Source organism: Podarcis vaucheri, assembly GCF_965113315.1.
Source record: "Podarcis vaucheri genome assembly, chromosome: 1".
Lineage (NCBI taxonomy): Eukaryota > Metazoa > Chordata > Lepidosauria > Squamata > Lacertidae > Podarcis > Podarcis vaucheri.
The window spans coordinates 93,188,882-93,203,134 of NC_138759.1; the positions used below are offsets into that span (position 1 = coordinate 93,188,882).

The following is a 14,253-nucleotide window of genomic DNA, read 5'->3' on the forward strand; positions in this document are numbered from 1 at the left end:
CTGGTGTTCTAGGGCATGGTTTGAGGGCATTAGGCTACCATCTTGTTGAAGCTAAGCAGGTCTGGGTCAGTTGGTTCAGTGCCTGTGAACCACATGTATGCTGCTTTGGGTTTCATGGCAGAAGGAAAGCAGGATCTAAATGTAGGGTTGAAAGGTCATACAAATGCATTAGTCAGTTTATCATTTGTGTGCAGTGAATTTCTCACCTGCTTTACAGCTCTCAGATAATCACACTGTTAACTTTGGGGACTGGCAATAAATACCAAGGCTTGTAGCTTTCAGCCACTGTAGGTGTCCTGCGGTCTTGCAGACCTCTTTAATGAAGTGGAAACAAATGCCCATCAGTGGGGCCACAAATGATGATAAGTAAGGGCTATTAAGTCTCTTTCAGTGGGACCACAGCCACATTTCCTTTCCAGTTCTTACTGCTTATAGAGTTCACATTGGTTCTAACCCCAAGTAAAGAATCATGGCAAGAAAAAATGATGGACTATGCAGAACTGGCAAAACTGACATATAAGCTATGGAACAAGGATAACTGTGACTTTAAAGATGAATGGGAACCCTTTACAAAGTATTTGAAGACACAACAAAGCGCTCCTTGGCTGGTTTTGAATAAACATTCACAAACTTTTTATTGATAATAATCAGCTAAATAGTTTGAGGATCTATACAACTTTGTAACATGCAGAAAACAGCATTCCCAGAGAAACCAAAGACTGGAATTGAGGGAAGCCGGGGGGGGGGTTGTGTGGGAGGGTGGGGGGAGGGATGAAAAATGGGGGGAAATAAGGATGATATGTTTTTGGATAATATGTTTTGTTTTAATTTTGAATTAATTTTTTTTATTAAAAAAAAAAAGAGTTCACATTGGTGCTTTGCTTGCCTGTTCCACTCTTAGATAAATATTTCCAAGTTGGGATGTTTGTGTATATACCTTAGGGAAAGGTGCTGCTACTGCTGACAGTGGAAGCAATTCTGGTCTGGGTTCCGCCAAGCTCTGTCGACTCTGATTTGCACTGGGATCCGAGTATTCCTTGGTGCTTCCTATAATCTCCCTGAGTTCAAAGAGCGCTTAGCTGCTTGTCTTTGTCAAAAACCCTGTTGGAGATCTTTTATGTCGAAGATGTAGGATTTCTCCAAATGGCTTTGATTATTTATTCATTCTCCTTCTCTGGTGTACGATAGTACAGATATCTCGAAGACCCCCTTGTTTGGCTCTGCACTTGCTCTGAAATGCATGGAGCTTTAGTGCTTTTGAAACTGTTTTGTGGGGCTTCCCCCCCCCCTTCTTTTTAATAAAATGAAGGAAGTTTTTTGAAGCTGTTTTTCTTCTTTTTCCTTCCACAGTGCCACAGCATCTTTTCCCAGCCTTCCATGCTCCTTTGCCAATTGACATGCGTCACCAGGAAGGAAGATACCATTATGAACCTCACTCTATCCATGCCATTCATGGGTAAGTTTTACCAGTTTGCTCTGGTGCTGTAGCCTCCTCCTTCCTGTGCTGGACTTTAATGACAGGGAAAAGAAAGAAATATGCTATATATAGCAAGGCCTTTCTGCAAGGGTAAGGATTCTATTCTTAGCTTCCTCAGAATCTATCTCTTTTGTATAAATTTGTTAACTGGAATATTGACCACTCTACAGGTGTTATCAAATCGCAGAAATCACAGAGGTGTGTATCTTTATAGTTTGCCATTCAGCTGTGTAAATAGTTCCATTGCTGATCGTCACAGCTCTATAAGGTCCTTAATTTGCTCTTTCCACTTTCCAACAGAAATGGAATAAATCATACAGAAATATGCCAGAGAGATGGTGTGCTACAGCACATGCAACCATTCTACTCGCTTACTTGGGAGTATGTCCCATTGGTCTCAATAGGACTTACTTAGTAGACATGTGTAGAATGCTGTTAGTTGGCTTTCTTTCCAGCTTCTCAGATTCCAGGAGGTGCTGTTAAAGACTAGAAATCCACAAAAGAAAGAAAGAAATTTGCCAAAGAAAGGCAGAAAACTGAAATTCTCAGGAAACTGAGTCCTGTGCTTTGGTACCACATTCTGCTATGTTTTCTAATCCCAGCTCAGGAGAAAGGTGGGAGATAAATACCGTATTTTTTGCACCATAACACTCACTTTTTTCCTCCTAGAAAGTAAGGGGAAATGTCTGTGCGTGTTATGGAGGAAATGCCTACGGGTGGCATGCCTACGGATTTTCCTCCTCTAAAAACTATGTGCGTGTTATGGTCGGGTGCGTGTTATAGAGCAAAAAATACGGTAAATATAATGATAATGCTAGTAATAAAATGTTTTTCTGCTCTGCTGCTGCAGAATCTTGGCACACACACACAGGTATCTTTGTTCCTCCACTTCCAGTCAAATACAGGGCTTCACTGCCTTTCATAAGTATTTTCACTAGGCCCTCCTCTGTGTGCACCCCAGAGGCACAGCTACACTTTTAGGTGTTCATACTTTTGAAACTTACTCAGCAGCCAGTGATAGACAGCAAGTTACTCACTAGAGATGAAAATAAGACTTTGGAGAAAGAGGAGAAAATGTCTCTAGAGAGGGGTCAAAATCCTGCTCTGGCTGTTTCCAAATCCAGCTGCAATCAGTGAAGAGAAAAATATGCCGTCTCCTAAGGATGTGATGAAGAGCAGCACAGCTGACAGCTTCCTCCCCCTTTCCTCTTCTGGAATGCCCTGTTTCCGGATATCCCCCTTTATAAGCAGGAGAAGAACTGCTGTGAGGATGAAGGCGAGTCTGAAGGTCTGACAGCTGGGCAATTTCATGCAATGGGGAGTTGCGGAGGTCTTTGAAAAGGGTATTAACTGCTTCATTGTTGCCAAAAAATACCAGGCACAGCGCCTGGGACAAAATGTGCCTCCCTAGCTGGCTTGGAATATCCCTCACTGGATTTATCACTGCATGGTCAGCATGTTGATCACTGTAGGGAAATGCCCCCATCAAGGGGAGCTGAGGGGAGCAGTTCAATAATAAGACATGGCCACCTCTATCATGTCAGTCAGTTTTAATGCAAGTCACTTTGAGTTCCCTTGGAAGCAACCGGCAAATCCAGTAAATAATAACAACAACATCCATGGCTTCTGAAACTAAAACCTAGGGGTTTCATAGTAATGGATTTGGAGCGGCAACAGGAAATGCTCTGATCTTTCAACTGTTTAAAACAAAGCAAAAACTATACATTGCTCTGGAGTTTCATTCCTTCCATGCAAAATGAAGCATCTAGGGTGGTAGTCAACTAAGAGTGGTCCCACTGAAATGAAGAAACATGACTAAGTTTGGTCCATTACATTCAGTGGCTCTCATTTGAGTAAATCTTAGTCAAATACCAATCATAGCATTCTAGGATAGCTCTCTGCTAGTGGGAATTGCAGGTTCTACAGCATGATGGTGAATTAACAGGTGTAACCCCTCATGGAGTCAAATGGGACTTACTCCCAGGTGAATAAGCATAGGCTAGGTACTTGTAGATTGGGAACCACTCTGAGCTTGGATCTGCCCATCCTCTGGATCATTCAAAAGAGCAAGGTAACACGTGCATATCTAACCCAAGCTGAGCCAATGCATAGTACTAAAAAACAAGAGTGCATGCATCAACCTTGGGTCTTGTATTCAGTATAACTAACTCCTGTCTTGAGTTTGCCCTACTGCCAAGAAATGCCCTCATATCAACCTCTGTACCTAAGACTGTCTTAGACCAAGGTGATCTAAAGCAAAGAGAGGGATGCTGTCCTCCAGTATCTTCATCTGTTTGGGATCTTAGACTTTGGTTTCCTTTTTGCTGCTCTTTCCCCCAGCATCCCAGGGGTCAAGGATGCTACTAGATCCCCTGCATCCCAGGGGACAAGGATACCCTAGATTAGAGGGTTAAGCTATTCCATCATTACCACTTGGACTAAATCACCCTATAATTGAGCAGTTATTTTTCCACATGCTGGATTATTGAGCTGTGTGGACTCTTTACTACCAAAAACATTGGGGCCTGCTAAATCAGGCCAGTGGCCCATCTAGTCCAGCCTTGTGTTCTCACAGTGGGCAGCCAGATGGCCAAGGGAAGCCCATACATAAGCAGGACCTGAGCACAACAGCACTCTCCCCACCTGCGATTCCAGCAATTTGTGTCCAGAGGCATACTGCCTCAGACTCTGTGAAATCACCTGGGTTACATCAGTGATAATCCTACCAGCTGCCAGCCTCTGACCCTAACCCAACTCCCCAGAGGATTAAACTGTACTCTTTCGTAGTAACTGACTTGGTTGAAAGAACAATCAAAGGCATTAATGTCGGGTAAGATCAGTCTTTGCTCTCTGAAATCAAAACACAAAGGTTTGTTTAAACAAGTTTATTATTTTGCAGACTTAAAATTGCAGCCTTTTTCTTTTTTTAGCAACATGTTGTTTCTAACTTAATACTTCCCTACGTGACATAGAAGTTTACAGTTTATTTTGCTACTGGACAATCCATAACAAGAAGCAGTGCTTCTGGAGTTTAAAGTCAGAGGCCTTCTCTGTTTCCTTGGCAGAAACCTCTGGTGGAAGTGAGGGAGTGTAGCCTTTCTGGTTCCACATTGAAAACAAGAACAGACTTATGGGCAAGGGTGGCTATCCTGTGGCCCTTCAGATGTTGTTGGACTACAGCTCCTTTAAATAGTGGGTTTCAGCTCTCTTTTTTTTTTTTTACTGATAATTATATTCTTTTTTCCTTGAGGGTTTATTATGATCGAGCGTTATATAAATCTTGTGAAATACATATCTCCACAAGTGCATTTCTAAATCCCGAAGCACCAATTTTTTAATGCACCGTGGTATGTTTTGCGAGCCAAGAACTGCCCTATAGAATTCAGGCTAGTTTTAACATTCCAATATGCACATTGGTCTGGGGTGTGTGGATCAGGTCAGCCTGAATCAGAATTCACTGAAATGTAATTCCACAAACCTCCATAGCCACAAATGGCACAGGCAGAAGGCTCGGATGGTGACTTAGGCCTTGCATAGTCATATGGAAGGCCTTCTCCATGGTCAGAGATGGTTTAAAAGTAGTGCGACCACACTGGGCACCAGCACCACAGGGGGCAACACAACAGTGATGTAGAACAGAGCAAGAGAGGCGGGGCACCAGATTTTAGTGGTAGTTCCCTTGTGAAATTATCTCCTTTTGGAGGTGCAGTAGGCAAGTGCTGCCTTGCTGTTTCACCACTGGCTAAAAGCACATGCATTTACTCAGGCATTCTCAGACGGTCAATCCTGAGTATCAGATTTTACTAAACCTTTGGATATCTTTTTCTAAATTTAAATTTGTTACAACTGTATCCGCTTATTTTTGTAAACTTGCTAGTTATAATTCCGGTGAAAAGTTGTAGATAAGCGATTTCAAATAGGCTATCAGTGAAATAAATTAGCGGTTGTGCCTGTTTTTGCAGTGTCGTGTCACTGTCTCCGCAGGAGAAACCTCCTTACAGTATGTGCAGGAAGGAAAGAGGGCTTCCTATCTATTATAGTGTACACTAATACCATCCTGTGCTTTAGATCAGATTGGTAAACAGAGTGGCCACCACTGTGTAGGTTTTATGGATGCTACAGTAGGGGCTATTCTTGTTTCCTGGTACCATGAGAGACAATAGAATTCTGCTGCAGAATTGATAGGACTATCCTGTGCTTATACAGTGTACAAGAAAATCTCCTTATTCAAACAAAAGGAATATTTCTTATGATTATTCTACTTTAAACACAACAAGTGTGTGTGTGTGTGTGTGTGTGTGTGTGTGTGTGTGTGTTTACACAAGAATTCTAGTTCAAAACTAGCATATTTTCCCTGTGGAAAAGAAAGTAACAGTGCATACTCGGAAGAAAAATTGAGTCACCAAGCTTTGGCCTTATGATTAATATGATCAGAGCCTGACAGAGGGTCCCCCAATTCATCATGACCATATTCTAGCTGTCTACTTCCTTGCCTGTACCAAATGTATCTAATTACATGAACACTGCACAGCAAATTAAGTGTAGTCTCATTTGTTGTCAACCACAGAGTCTTATTATCTGCCTGCTGCTTTGTGTCAAAGGTTTGTTTTCTGACTGCTCAACGTGACACGGCTCTACGTTCCCTTTCATCACTGTTTGCATATAACCTAATGAGCACAGGAGTTAGTTCATCACAGCTGTTGGGGACAGGAGCAGCGGGGTTCCAACAAGCGAGTCTGGTCGGGGACAGAGCATAAGCATAGAAAGTTGCTGTCTGGGCTTTTGTGTATCTCTAAAGTGACCCTAAACTGGGACAGTCAACACATTTCTTAGTGTGCAGTATGGGGTATGAAGTTAACAGATTTGCAAAGCAGTATCTTCAGCTGAGAGAGAGAGAGAGAGCGCGTGATATGGTTTCCAGAGTTTCCAGAAAGCATCTCTTAGGCAGGAGAAAACTATGAAGTGACTATTTCTGTGCCCAATGAGCTGGGCAAATGAATGTCTCTCTTCAGACATTGTTCTATGCAGGCAAGTAAACACACATGGGGAACTGCCGTGGAGAGTTTCTTCATGCATGCAGTTGAATGCATTGTAATAACTTTCACTGTGCAATAAGTTTTGCACTCTCCTCCGCTGGCTATAAGTAAATTCCTGTGTCACAAATGCTTTTCAGGCCCATCTAAAGAGGAGACCACTGAAAACGGTAGGCTTGGTGGAGGATGTTAATAGAAGAACCAACACAGGGGTTCCTCCCTTGACAGATACTCCCTTGACAGTATCATTCTGTGGGACTGCCCCTCTAAAATTCATCCTAGACAATTTAGAATTAAATGCCTCCAAAAAGCATGAAATTAATCAGGATCTGCCGAGGTAGCCTTGGGAGCTCTGTTCTGTCCCTCACTTTTAGTTTGCGTTTCTTACTCAATTTCATTTGTTCTCCTGTCCCACCCACTCCCCAAAAAACTTCTGAAGAAAACCCCCTAACTCAGCTATTTAAAGAAAAAGAAAAAAGGCTGCTGACAATCCTGGAGCCCTGAGGGCTCAGGCGTCTAAGCTCCATGCTAGAGCTTGACTTAGCAAGAGACTTCTTCAAAGCAGCTTCTTTCCTGTGGTTAAAAGTTGTCAGACACTATGAAATGTAACAAGAAAGATAGCATTGTGTTTTTTTGGGGGGGGAGCAGGTGGGAATTGATACCCTGGCATGTTTTAGGATGCAGCCTCAGCACTGTTGTTTTTATTCAGACGGAATTACAAAGCTGCAGGGGTACATATATACCTGGTAGAAATCCTCATTCGGTGGTGGGGAGTCCCTCAAATTTCCCCATAGCTTTTCCTCTGTGCCACCCCACCCCAGTCAATAAAACAGCTGTGCAAGTCAATTAATATAAAAAGAAAACAGACAGGGATTCGTCTTCGAACATGTTACCTTGGCTTTGTGCAGGAGAAAAGTGGAAATGGGGAGGTTACAGTGGTACCTTGGGTTACATACGCTTCAGGTTACAGACTCCACTAACCCAGAAATAGTGCTTCAGGTTAAGCACTTTGCTTCAGGATGAGAACAGAAATCATGCTCTGGCAGCGTGGCAGCAGCAGGAGGCCCCATTAGCTAAAGTGGTGCTTCAGGTTAAGAACAGTTTCAGGTTAAGTACAGACCTCCGGAATGGGGGTCAGTGTCTTCTGCATGACAATGTTTTACACACACACACACACACACACACACACACACACACACACAAGCTGTAAAGAAGAGCAGAGCCAGCCCAAAGGCTCCTCCAAGTAACATGTTTATTAAGCATTCTCCCTGATTTACCTGCCCATAGCCTGCACAGAGCTTAGGAGATGTTTGCTCTTTATTGAGCATTCAGATTTGTTTGCAGGGATGTTGTACAACAATGAGCGTTCATCTAGATTCGTTTGTACAGAGGCCGTACATCTCCCATCAATTGATCATTATCTCAAACATCTTAGTGCATTTTGCCACCAGTTCCTAACCACAGAAAAAATCTATTTTTTAAAGTGCAAAAGAAGATTTAATCTAAATTTCTCCTCAAAAGAAAGTGACAGCCCTGAGGTAACCTGAGACATTTTGCTGCCTGAGACTGCAGCACAAATGGCTGCTCCCTCCCAGCTAAGTCAAGGTGTTTGGCATGCAAGGCCAGCCACTTCCCACAAAGACCTCTTCCTTTCCCTGGAAGCAACAATATTTAATAGTAGGAATAATAGTAATAAATAAAATTACAAATAATTCACTACAATGTCACGACATCCAAAATCAGCCACCCGAGGCAGCTGCCTCACTCTGCCTAATAGTAGGGCCAGTGCTAGAGAAGAGCAAACAGCAGAGCAGATGAGTTGGAGTGATCCAAGAAGGCCATGGGATTCAAATCTCAATAAAAAACTGCAGTTTGGGGATGAGCCGTAAGTGTGAGCAAGCCCTAATGTTAGACTGCTGAAGAGTGGGGGGGATTGTGGGTTATTCTCTAAATGTTACATTCCCTAAATAAGTTTTGGGTGTGGTTTTTTTCTGTACACAGTCTCTACAAACTGAGTAGCTGAGGAAAGGGGGAAGGTTACTCTATATAATTTCTGAATAGTTGAACTCTGTGTGTCAGATTTACACCTGAGCCATTCTAGTTTCTATCTGCAGTTACAATAAGAGTACAGCAGTGTATTGCCCCAAGCAGTCTACTGAACTTTGATCTGAGGGAGGATTAAGATGCAGCCCTGTGCACTGACTAAAGGAATAAGCTCCATTGAAGACTGTAAGTGAATCATATTCTACTGCTTAACACAAAGACATGGATCTGTAAACATGAAGTGGGCACACACTACTTTGAGTGCCCAAGAATTTAGAGATACACAGCTACCTTTCATGTCCAATGGGAAGTCAAAAATTCCTGCTGTATGGAATTTTACAGATATGACTACATGTAAAAATGTGCAATATAAAGTGTGATTCCCAGGGTGAATGCTATCTCCATATACTGTTAACTGTCCTGCCATTGTTGTCTTGTCCCAGGGTGGCAATCTGTGACCAGATTCAGATGTAATTCTAAACCATAGTTTTGTGGCAAATGAACAAACCTCAGGCTTTCATACTCCCGCCCTTTCTTCTTCTCCAGGGTGGCTGCAAGGAAGAGATCAGAAACAACCACTTCTATATTCAACTGACCACTGAATGTTGTTTTGACCAAAGTGAGGCTGCTGTTAGTTTTAATAAACCACAGTTTGATCTTGAATTGTTTGGACAAACTATTGTTTAAACTAACCATAGCTTTTCCCATTCAGTCAAATCACAAACTGCGGTTAGTTGAAAGTAGAAACAGTTGCTTTCAACTTCCTCTTCATGACTATTCCAGAGGAGGAGGTGATTAGAAGCATCTGTTGCTCCTTGGGGCTACAACACAGAAAGAGTAGGGAGATGTATTGCACACAAATCACTAAACTATGGTTTAATGTTATGTCCGATTGCAATTATATTTGATGGAAAAGATATTTGTCATAGGGGAAAATGAACAAATTTCAGAGCAGCTTCTAATGTTAATTTTTGTCATATTCATCTTTTAAAACCTCTCTTCAAATCATAAGCTGTTTTCCAGGCTTCTCTGAATAAATGCCCCAAAATATGGAATTAGCACAACTAACATGTATGTATCTTATGGTAATGACATTGTCTAGGCTCTTATGACACCTCTTACGATCTATATCAGCAAAAGTTAATTTAGAAGCACTCACTGTTGAATTATTTTTCTTGATATTGATTCAGTGTTTTATCCAACTAAGATATACTCAGAGTAGATTCATTGATATCAGTGGACTTAAACTAATCTTGTCCATTAATTCCAACCGGTCTACTTTGAGTCAGATACAGCCTTTGAAATAGTTTCCAAATTATATCCTACGTATTCTGAATTTTTTGTGTGTGTGTCTTATATGGGTGATCCAATTGTACACTTGATTTCCATTGTGTGAGGGAGAGTGGGAGGTGTGCTGCCAAGACTGCCTCTCCCGCCCCAAGCCGCCGCCTCCTCTCTTCTCAGTCCTCCATGTATTGGAAAGCAAAGGTATGAAGCAAGGGGCCTTATTGTGTAGAAAGGGATTTAAGCAAGGGTCAGCAAAATTTTTGTGGCTTGGGCCGGTTCATGGTCCTGCAGATGCCGCAGTGGGCCAGAGTGTGTGTGTGCATGCGCATGCACAAACACTATTTCGAGTGTGGAGGAGTCATGCACAGCTTCCCATTGGCTGCAGGAGCTTCCCGCAGCCAATGGGAAGCCAGCCAGCATCGCGGAAGGCGGTCCCCACTCTGCTCCGTGCACAGGAGCCGACCAAGCGGGCGGCAGGGGTCCCCGAGCGGGCAGTGCGGGTCCACGGGCTGGTTAAATGACCCCCATGGGCCGCTTGTGGCCCATGGGCCTTAGGTTGTTGACCCCTGGATTAAAGAGTAGGCTCCCTACTGCATACATTCAGACTTATGGAGAATGAGCAAAAAGGAGACTGGGAGACAGGGCTTGACAGCACTTTCACTGGTGAAAACAAAAACTCACATACAAACTGAACACCCAAGTAGGGCTATGACATCTATCCTCCCATTTTTAAAGCCAAGCAACTGGCGTGATGTGAAGCACTTTCCAACCTTATTGATTTCAGCATCAACTTTGCACACCCCTCCAATCAATTTCTGTAACAGGATCCTTATGATCTTTGCTTATCTACAATTATATCTGCATCTGCATGTTAAATTGACTAAGTAATTTGTATTTTGAAATAAATTTCCAGGACAGAAAAAGTCCCTCCCCCAGCATACTAGACAGGCGCTTATTCTTACTGTGTTTGTTGTATCACCGTATCACTTTCAACCTCTAGTGGGAACTTTATGTTACACCAGTGTTCCTTTCTAGCTGCCTCTGTTCATTTTATAGGTCTCTTTTCACTTCCATATGTTGGGTGTACATTACTGCTATCTGTTTATCGAATGGTATAACTATTAATTGGGCAGCATTCCCTATTATGATCTCCCAGATTTGGTCTGTGGGGACAAACCTTATATTTGGCAAATTAGGTTACAGTTAGCACATAACCTTGCACACACAGGCTTTCCTTGGGAAAAATCTGTTTGGAGTTTTTTGTGTCTAGTCCATTACATCAAAAGGACATATTTCTGTCAAAAAAATATGACTTATCTAGTATCCACAGGCAGATAAAAAAGGAACACACCTGTCTTTAAAGTCACATTTTATAAAATGAAACTTATAAGCCAGTTTAACTTCATAACGCACATTTTGACAACGCCACAGTGCTCACTCTTATGTACCTTTCTACAGGATTTGCTTTTAAGTCTTTGGCTTTTTTGATCAATGTTTCTTTGCTTCTTTAGAGCTGGAAGTTCATCCAAACTCAAAGTTAGCAATTGAATGTGCAAAGAGTTGTTTTCTTGTAGCTGTTTGGTCAACCTCATGACATTTGGTAAAATCTACACCACTCACTAGGGCTTTCTATGAAGCTGCCATTAGATAATGTAGACTTAAACTAGTTCTGCTACCAGTTTCTCTCCCTAGGGACCCCTGAAATTGTAGTCCTGAGAGAGAGAGAGAGAGAGAGAGAGAGAGAGAGAGAGAGCGTGAGCAGGGGTCTTTAAGAGATAAATTTTTGCTCCATGTCATCAAACTACTATTCTTAAGCTTTTTGAGGGGAAGCCTCATCCATTACAATTGTATAAATGTTATCTAAGGCTTCACACCTCACACTTACCTGGAAGTAAGTCCCACTGAATGCAAAGAGACCTGCCTCTGAGTAGACATGCATACTGTAAGTCTGCTGTAAGTCTGTATGATAAATAGGCCCATTATCGCTGTTGTTTAATCTTTGTTTACATTACTCATTTAGTAAGGGCGAGAGTAATGGAGAACAGAAGTTAGATGACCGATAAAACCAGGGAAGTACCTTGTGACCTACATACAAATATCATTGTATGTACTGCATTTATTGAGAGTTGGAGTAAAAGGAAATAAATTGTTTATGTGTATTTCATTGTTATGTGATATCTATTGAGCTCTGTTCCATCTCTGACTTAGTGCTAGTAGCTATTTGGTAATCCACTGGAGGACATCTTTTTATTATTTCTTTCCATTTATAGCTCTCTCTAAAAGCACAAGTTCAGAGTGGCTTACATTTTTTTCAAAAAGTAAAACAGTAAGATAAAATATACTAGAGGTATAAATATACAGCTAAAATGACCCTTAACATATGTCAGTACACTAGAACGTAGTCTAAATAACAGCCATTTGCATTATTGTACAGGCTGATTTGATGGCTGCAATATATATATATGCAGGTTTTGGTGTCTTCGGGTGTCTTCCCGTGTAAGAGTCGGGGTGTCTGGGCGATGTTTCGACGAGGTCTCACTCGTCATCTTCAGGCTGGTGCTTTCGGCTTCTTGTTACTGGAACAGAGCAGAATCTGGTGTTACTGTTCCAGTAACAAGAAGCCGAAAGCACCAGCCTGAAGATGACGAGTGAGACCTCGTCGAAACGTCGCCCAGACACCCCGACTCTTACACGGGAAGACACCCGAAGACACCAAAACCTGCATTCCTGTACCCGTGAAAATCTACGAAAGCATATATATATATATATATATATATATATATATATATATATATGGCACACATTAGTGTGCCATATATATATATATATATATATATATATATATATATATATATATGGCACACTAATCTAGGAACTTCCTCTCTGCCCAGAACGTTGGAGGCTATACACCACACCCCTCAACAGTATTTATAGGAACTCAAACACCAGATTCTGCTCTGTTCCAGTAACAAGAAGCCGAAAGCACCAGCCTGAAGATGACGAGTGAGACCTCGTCGAAACGTCGCACAGACACCCCGACTCTTACACGGGAAGACACCCGAAGACACCAAAACCTGCATTCCTGTACCCGTGAAAATCTACGAAAGCATATATATATATATATATATATATATATATATATGCAGGTTTTGGTGTCTTCGGGTGTCTTCCCGTGTAAGAGTCGGGGTGTCTGTGCGACGTTTCGACGAGGTCTCACTCGTCATCTTCAGGCTGGTGCTTTCGGCTTCTTGTTATTGGAACAGAGCAGAGTCTGGTGTTTGAGTTCCTATAAATACTGTTGAGGGGTGTGGTGTATAGCCTCCAACGTTCTGGGTAGAGAGGAAGTTCCTAGATTAGTGTGCCTTTTCTTCTTTTGTTCCTTAATTACTTGAGGGATATCTTGGGTGATTTCATGAGTGATATTCTGAATATCACTGGGTGGGTCATTAATTACTTGAGGGATATCTTGGGTGATTTCATGAGTGATATTCTGAATATCACTGGGTGGGTCATTAAGTGTAGATTAGTTGCTAAAGCTCTCGTGTCTTGACCTCTTGAGCTTGTGAAGAGTTTTTCTGAGAAGATGGCTGTGCTGCATTTAGTTGTGCTTTGGCTTGGCTTCGTGTATAGGGGCGAGCTATGGTTTTGTGCCTTGTGTCAGCCAGATCTGTGTAGGGATTGCAGGGGGGTGCAGCATCCGGAGGTGCCACTATAGTTTGGTTGCTGGATGGAGTCTGTAATATGTCTGTGGAGAGGGTCTGGGTTTGGGTCTGGTGTGGTTGATTGGTGACGGCGTTCTGTGTGCCTCTGGTTCTGGTGTCGGTTTTTGTGGGGAGGGCTAATTTCCAGATGTCTGGCAGGCGGGACGTGTCGTCACGCTTGTTCATGTTGTGAGGGTGTTTCTCTATCTCGATGGCTTCCATGATTATTCTCTTGTGGTGATGTTCCATGTTAAAGAGCAATTTGGAATCTGCAAAATTAATTTCGTGTCCTGTTTCTTTCATGTGTTGGAAAAGAGAGGAAGTTTTTTCTTCTTTTTTGACGGCATTCTTGTGTTCTGCGATACGTGCATTTATTCGTCTGTTTGTTTGTCCAATGTACGTGGCTGGGCAGACTTTGCAGGGTATTTCATAGACCCCTTGGTTTTCCAGCTGGATTTTGTCTTTTGGGTTTCTGAGGATATTGGCTATTTTTTGGTTGGTGCAGAAGGCTGTTTTGATATTGTGTTTATGGAGGATTTTGCTGATTTTGTCTGTAGTGCCCTTGATATAAGGAAGGAGGGCCATGCCATTGTTTTCTTCTGTGTCTTGGTTTTTGGGGGGTGTTTCTTTTTGGATTAGCTTCGTAACCCTGTTTTTCTGGTATCCATTGGCGATTAACACATTTGAGAGATTCTGTAACTCAGTTGTCAAG

The 14,253-nt window shown here is 42.2% G+C and overlaps 1 protein-coding gene across 1 annotated transcript in view; it reads left to right on the forward strand.

Moving 5' to 3' along the window:
• Positions 1–14,253, forward strand: part of GLI2 (GLI family zinc finger 2) — a 196,330-nt gene that overhangs the window by 130,809 nt on the left and 51,268 nt on the right. The window contains exon 3 of the mRNA XM_082238127.1: positions 1,351–1,456. Within this exon, the coding sequence (XP_082094253.1) occupies positions 1,351–1,456 (106 nt within the window). The remainder of the gene's footprint in view (positions 1–1,350; positions 1,457–14,253) is intronic.